Genomic DNA, 6,000 nt, shown 5'->3' on the forward strand with positions numbered 1-6,000 from the left:
CATCTTCCATTTTACCCTTGTTAATCCCACTTACCCACTTGAACACCTCTATCATATCTCCCCTAACTCTACGCCTCTCTAATGAATGCAAGCCTAAGCTTTTCCGTCTTTCTTCATATGGAAGGTTTCTAATATTATGGATCATTTTTGTCATTCTTCTTTGTACTCTCTCCAAAGAATCTATGTCCATTCTATAATAAGGACACCAGAATTGAACCGCATAATCCATGTGTGGCCTCACTAATGCTAGGTAAAGTTTCAAGATAACGTCAGCAGTTCTGTCGAGTTAATGATGATATTTGGTAACTTGTTCCAGTCGTCCACTGCTCTATTTCCAAATCATTGTTTACCTATTTCGCGCCTAAATCTATATTTGTCTAATTTAAAACCATTGTTACGAGTTCGCTCCTGGTTTGAGTACCTTTGTAATGTCCCCTTTGTTCAGCCCTGACTTCCATTTATACACTTCGATCATGTCGCCCCTCATTCTACGTCTCTCGAGGGAGTGCAAATTAAGATGCTTTAATCTGTCTCTGTACTAAAGGTTCCTAATACCCGGGACTAGTCTTGTCATTCTCCTCTGTATTCTTTCCAAGGATTCTATATCCATTCTGTAATACGGTGACCAGAATTGAACTGCGTAATCCAAGTGAGGTCTCACAAGCGCAAGATATAGTCTTAAGATGACCTCGCTAGTCTTGTAACTACCACTCCTTTGTATGAGCCTAAGTACTTTATCAGCTTTGTTTCGAGCAAATACACATAGTTTACTTGGCCTAAGATTCCTACTTATCATTGCTCCTAAATCTCTCTCGCAGTCGGATTTCTCAATAACATTGTTGTTCATCTGGTATCTGGTTTCCCTGTTTACATCTCCTATACTGAGTACTTTACATTTGTTATTACGGTGATCAGCCGCTAAATGTTGCCCAGTTAACGATCTCTTTATGGCTTTAGAAAATTGCTTTCTGTGGTCAGCAACGACTTGCAACAGGTACTGCAGCTGCTCTTCATTCTTTGTTATATGGCCGGAGTACTCTTGTTGAAGACCTACACCACGCTCAGTATTGTCAATCGTGACAGCCAATGTTTTTGCGGTTCTTTTGCTTGTAGGGAGTCGATTACTCCATATCCTAACGCTTGGAGGATCACTGCACGGGAAGGTGACAATACTTTCGAGGTGGCCCGACTACAAACCGAGTCAAATAAGCGCCAACGTCGGAAAGACGCTGCCACCGCCCCTCCCACAGTACATGGAGCCCTCCACATATGCAACGAATGTGGACGACGCTGCCGGTCCCGTATCGGGCTCTTTAGTCACCTCAAAACTCACTAACCTAGGTAACATCCCAAATAACCCATATCATTTTGCCATAGCTGAATGATCGTCATACTCAATTCCGAGTGACAGCAAAGTAGTAGTAGTATGTAACACTCTTAACTGTCCTATGGAGATGCTGGGAGTTCTAGAAGGCCTTGTGGAATAAAAAAAATTCAAAGAATAGCTGAGTGTTTTTTTCTCGTAAAGTGAGCCAGCGTCTTGTCTTTTTTAGTATTTAAATCAAAAGTGGCTTGTTTTTGGAGGTGTCTATTTTCCTTCAATCTTTTTTATGAACTTCACCATTTTATCTTTCATGTCTGGGGTCACATAATCATCAAAGAAAGAGAGGCTCACCAATTCTTCTGACAAAAACCACACATGGCGAGCCATCAATTTAGAAGTTGCTTTTGAGAACCTTACGTGGACCTTTTTGTACTCGACAAGAACCTTGAGCAGATTAAGATCGCTTTGTGAGGCTTTTGCAATAAGTGGAGCTATTATCCAGGCCCTTACATAAATGCAAATAAGATGCAAAGATTGTGAAGTGCTGTCTCCTCCAGTTTGGAAAGTTTGAACTACGATCGTAACATCCAAACTTTGAAAGTGTAAATGACCTTTGTCATCAATCGGGCACAGTGCATTACCCCAGGAGTAGCAAATAGTTTGCCACAAGCAGGTGCAGACCCTAGAAACAGGAATGTGAGCTCCAAAAGTTCCATGTAATCATGTCAAGGATGTTCATCAATCAGTGTATTATGTGCATACTTCAACACATGTTCCTTGACGTCAGGAACGGCTACAGTGTCCTGCTGGACTGTTGAAAGTCTTCAAAGCGTTCTTGGTCGAAGTTCATCCAATGGGATTGGAACCATTTGAAAACAAGGATTTTTGGGGAAGAGGAAATACCCATTACTTCATTGAAAGTAGCACCAACTACTCGATCAAGCAACTGCACTAAAATCACAAAGATCCACTTTTGCTGCCAGAATTGGTGCTTGCAGTGTCGAAGCACATTCCGCCAACTCTGTTTTCAACTCCCCACTGTTCCAGAGTCTCAAAAATATCATTTACTTGAGCATCACCGGGGCCTGATGGAAGTTTTGGAATGTTAAGCAACTGGTGGTCATACTGAAGTGATAACTCACAGCAGTGTTATAGGGATGAAATTTGTAATTCATTGCTCAATCATTAAATATTATTTATATGTGAAACTTTGCACACAGTGTTTTTGTGACAACAGGAAGCTTTTGCAAGGGTCAGACCTAAGAAATTTCAACTTATATTGATAACATTAGGCATCCATATGTGCGTGAAATCATCACCTGAATTACTGTTTCGAATTGAGTGAGCTTGGAATACTTCTTTAATATGTAGTAACACATTCTACTATAAATATTTGTTTTGTCCTGTCTTTTCCTATTAAATATTGTGCAATAGCTGGAGGAAGCACTCTCCCACCCCTCTTACCCACTTAACTATAACTCTCCTAAACCCCTGTACCCTCCCCCCCCCTCCCATTTCCACACCGTTTCCTGTCTTCCCCCTGACCCTTTCTCCCTCTCACTCGTGAGCACTTCGGAATAATGTTTCAATACTCTCTGGGTTTACGCTGACGGTACCAGGTGGAAGTGTGGGCGACACTACACCGCCCCCTATGCCACGCAATAAACAAATTATGAGTCAAACACAAAGAATACAGAAATTAATAAATAAATTTCAGGTTCGTAACGTAAAAATTGCCTGAGATACTACCCGGAAATGCAACCAAACACATACAAAATTAAACAAACGGAGCAGCCGCTGAGCACCTCCCACCTCAGCATCTGGAGACAGCTTGGGGGCCGGACTGCAACTATACTGCTAATGATAACCCTCTTCCTTAGCCATAGATAATCCCTGAAAAATAAACATAAATGTGATTCAAATTGTACAGTATTTATATTGCGCCTCTTGGTTACTAATGGAGCCATCTTCTCATACTACAGGGAATGTTCGTGATCCTCGCTGCTGGACACGTTGTCAGTGTGTCTGTACTCTATCTTGAGCTCCTGAAAGTTCGTCTTCAAAATAATAAGAATCATAAGACATGAGGCTTCTTGATTTAGCTTTTTTTTGTGTATTTATCTCAAACCTTAGTTAGTTCTCAAATCTCTAACACTTAGTTTGTTAAATGTTTTCTTTCCAATAATAATGTAAGAGTATACTGTAGTTACCAAACAATTTCAGTGCATCTTAGAAGTTATTTTCGAGTATCTTGAGGCCATTACCATAAAGAGACATTTTACAATTTCCATTGAGAAGAGAAGTTTAACCAGATTGTTTTGAAAATATACGATTTATCTGAATAAATTTTCGAGACAATACCCCAACCACCCAATGTTACTCATTGTACATGTATATCAGAATGCCTGTAACACCTGTAGACGCTCTACTCAACAACTCTAAGCACACACTATTTAAACAAAAATATGATCTCATTCCGCACTGCACTCTGTAACATTACCGTCTCTTGTCCCTTCTTATTTCTACTAGTACGTTATATTTCTTTCAGATATATATATATATATATATATATATATATATATATATATATATATATATATATATATATATATATATATATATCTGATTGTTTATTTATCAAGGACTTTTGTATCACGCCTCACTACACTTTAACAACCACTTCTGTATGTCATTATGTTTTCGAGAGTCATTATTCCCCTTTCTACCTTCCAAGGGTAACTTTTTATTGTCTGACGCAAATTAGTTATGTGGAAGGTAATCATTAGGTAGCAGTTATAGAAACCAGATCAGTGTTGTTTTTCATGTTAATTATTAATGATGTGTATGATTGACGATGCTTTGATCATCCTGTTGTTATCATAGGGTAAAATATAGTGTCAACCACTGTGTTATAATCAGGTGGAATTCTTTTAAGCTACCAAATTTACTTTGACTGGAAACTAAGAGTCAGTAATTGATCTCCAGGTATCACAACAATATGTACACCCACTAAAAAAGTATCCAGCACCCTCACGGCGTGATACAATATGACACAGGTACCGAATAATTTTTTAGGGGTGTATACATATACCAGAGAGGTTTGGTACATTCACTACAACTTGTGAACAATTTGCTTTACATGCTTTTCCTCCATTCATTTTCTGTAATGTATTTTCACTTTAGTGTCATGGAATCCAATAAATTTGCAAACGAAGGTTGTGTTTTATCTGTCCGATATTGAATGTGGTATAAAGGACAAGACAATTTTCTTCTGAGAAGAAGATTGTACGATCTCCTAGAACGGAAATTTGTTCAACGGGTTTCGGGGGGAATGTTCTTCAGGAAATTCTGACAGCTAGTGTTATATCCTCCTATCTAGATCAAACATACGTGACTTAATATTATCGATGAAATAACATGTTTGCGATTTTTTTCATTGGACGCGTAAGAAACCTTCACGGTAAATGTTACAGTCCAGTATATATATTTCAGTGATACAGTGATATATTAACATAAAAATTATATATATATATATATATATATATATATATATATATATATATATATATATATATATATATATATATATATATATATATATATATATATATATATATATATATATATATATATATATATGCCGATAACCACAGGAAAGAAGAAAACACGAAGTCCCAAGCGCTTTCGTGAAATTCACATCTTCAGGGGTACAGACATAAGGAAAAGTACAAAACAAGGTATATATATATATATATATATATATATATATATATATATATATATATATATATATATATATATATATATATATATATATATATATATATATATATATATATATACAGAGGAGGGTGAGATCAAGTCCACAATGGTCAGGTTAATACCACTGCAGCAGTCGGTAGTGAAGTCAGAGGGTAAGCTGACCCAACCTTCTCACCTATTTACAAATCTTCTTAATTACGAAATTATCCAGTTTGTACATACCATTACTGAAATTCATGTTGACGGATTCGGTATGTTTAATGAGACTAGATTCTATAATGTTAGTTTCTTTACTAAATCCCGAAGTTGGCAACATTTCTAACTCTAATATTAAGAATAATATGGATTTGGTTGATAAACTCAATAACTTACAAATTAATTATGAATTTAAACTGGTCAGTTTTGATGTAACATCACTCTTTACAAAGGTCCCAGTTGATGATTTAATGGAGTTCCTCATAGATTTCCTGAATAATATTTAATTGCCGGTCTCGAAAGATGACTTCATCGAACTCATCAAACTATGTATTAAGGATTGTAAATTTGAATTCAATGGAGAATATTATGCTAAAAAATTTGGTATGGCAATGGGTAATCCACTCTCACCTGTATTAAGCAACCTATATATGGAATTCTTTGAAAAGAAACTATTAAGTAATATTTTACCACCCTGTAATGGGCCCCTGTCTCATCAACAGAACATATTATATAAATGGGTCAATACATCTGATATTATATTCAGATTCACCCCCTGTAACTTTCCACTGTCTATGAGTAAGACATGAGTTGTACACGTGAACGGTAGCTTTCCCAAGAGGGACAAGCCCATATGTCGGCATCTTTGTAAGCCCTCATCAGTGACGCCCCTTGCTCAGTCACTCAGATCAACTACTATCGACCGGACGTGATCTCGT

The 6,000-nt window shown here is 37.1% G+C and overlaps 1 protein-coding gene across 1 annotated transcript in view; it reads left to right on the plus strand.

Moving 5' to 3' along the window:
- LOC121873806 (probable glutamate receptor) overlaps window positions 1-3,862 on the plus strand; it is a 57,676-nt gene extending 53,814 nt beyond the window's left edge. The window contains exon 12 of the mRNA XM_042377510.1: window positions 3,307-3,862. Within this exon, the coding sequence (XP_042233444.1) occupies window positions 3,307-3,411 (105 nt within the window). The 3' untranslated portion in view covers window positions 3,412-3,862. The remainder of the gene's footprint in view (window positions 1-3,306) is intronic.
- The last annotated feature ends 2,138 nt before the right edge of the window (window positions 3,863-6,000 follow it).

This window comes from Homarus americanus, unplaced genomic scaffold, assembly GCF_018991925.1.
Source record: "Homarus americanus isolate GMGI-L3 unplaced genomic scaffold, GMGI_Hamer_2.0 scaffold25827, whole genome shotgun sequence".
In the NCBI taxonomy this organism is placed as follows: domain Eukaryota; kingdom Metazoa; phylum Arthropoda; class Malacostraca; order Decapoda; family Nephropidae; genus Homarus; species Homarus americanus.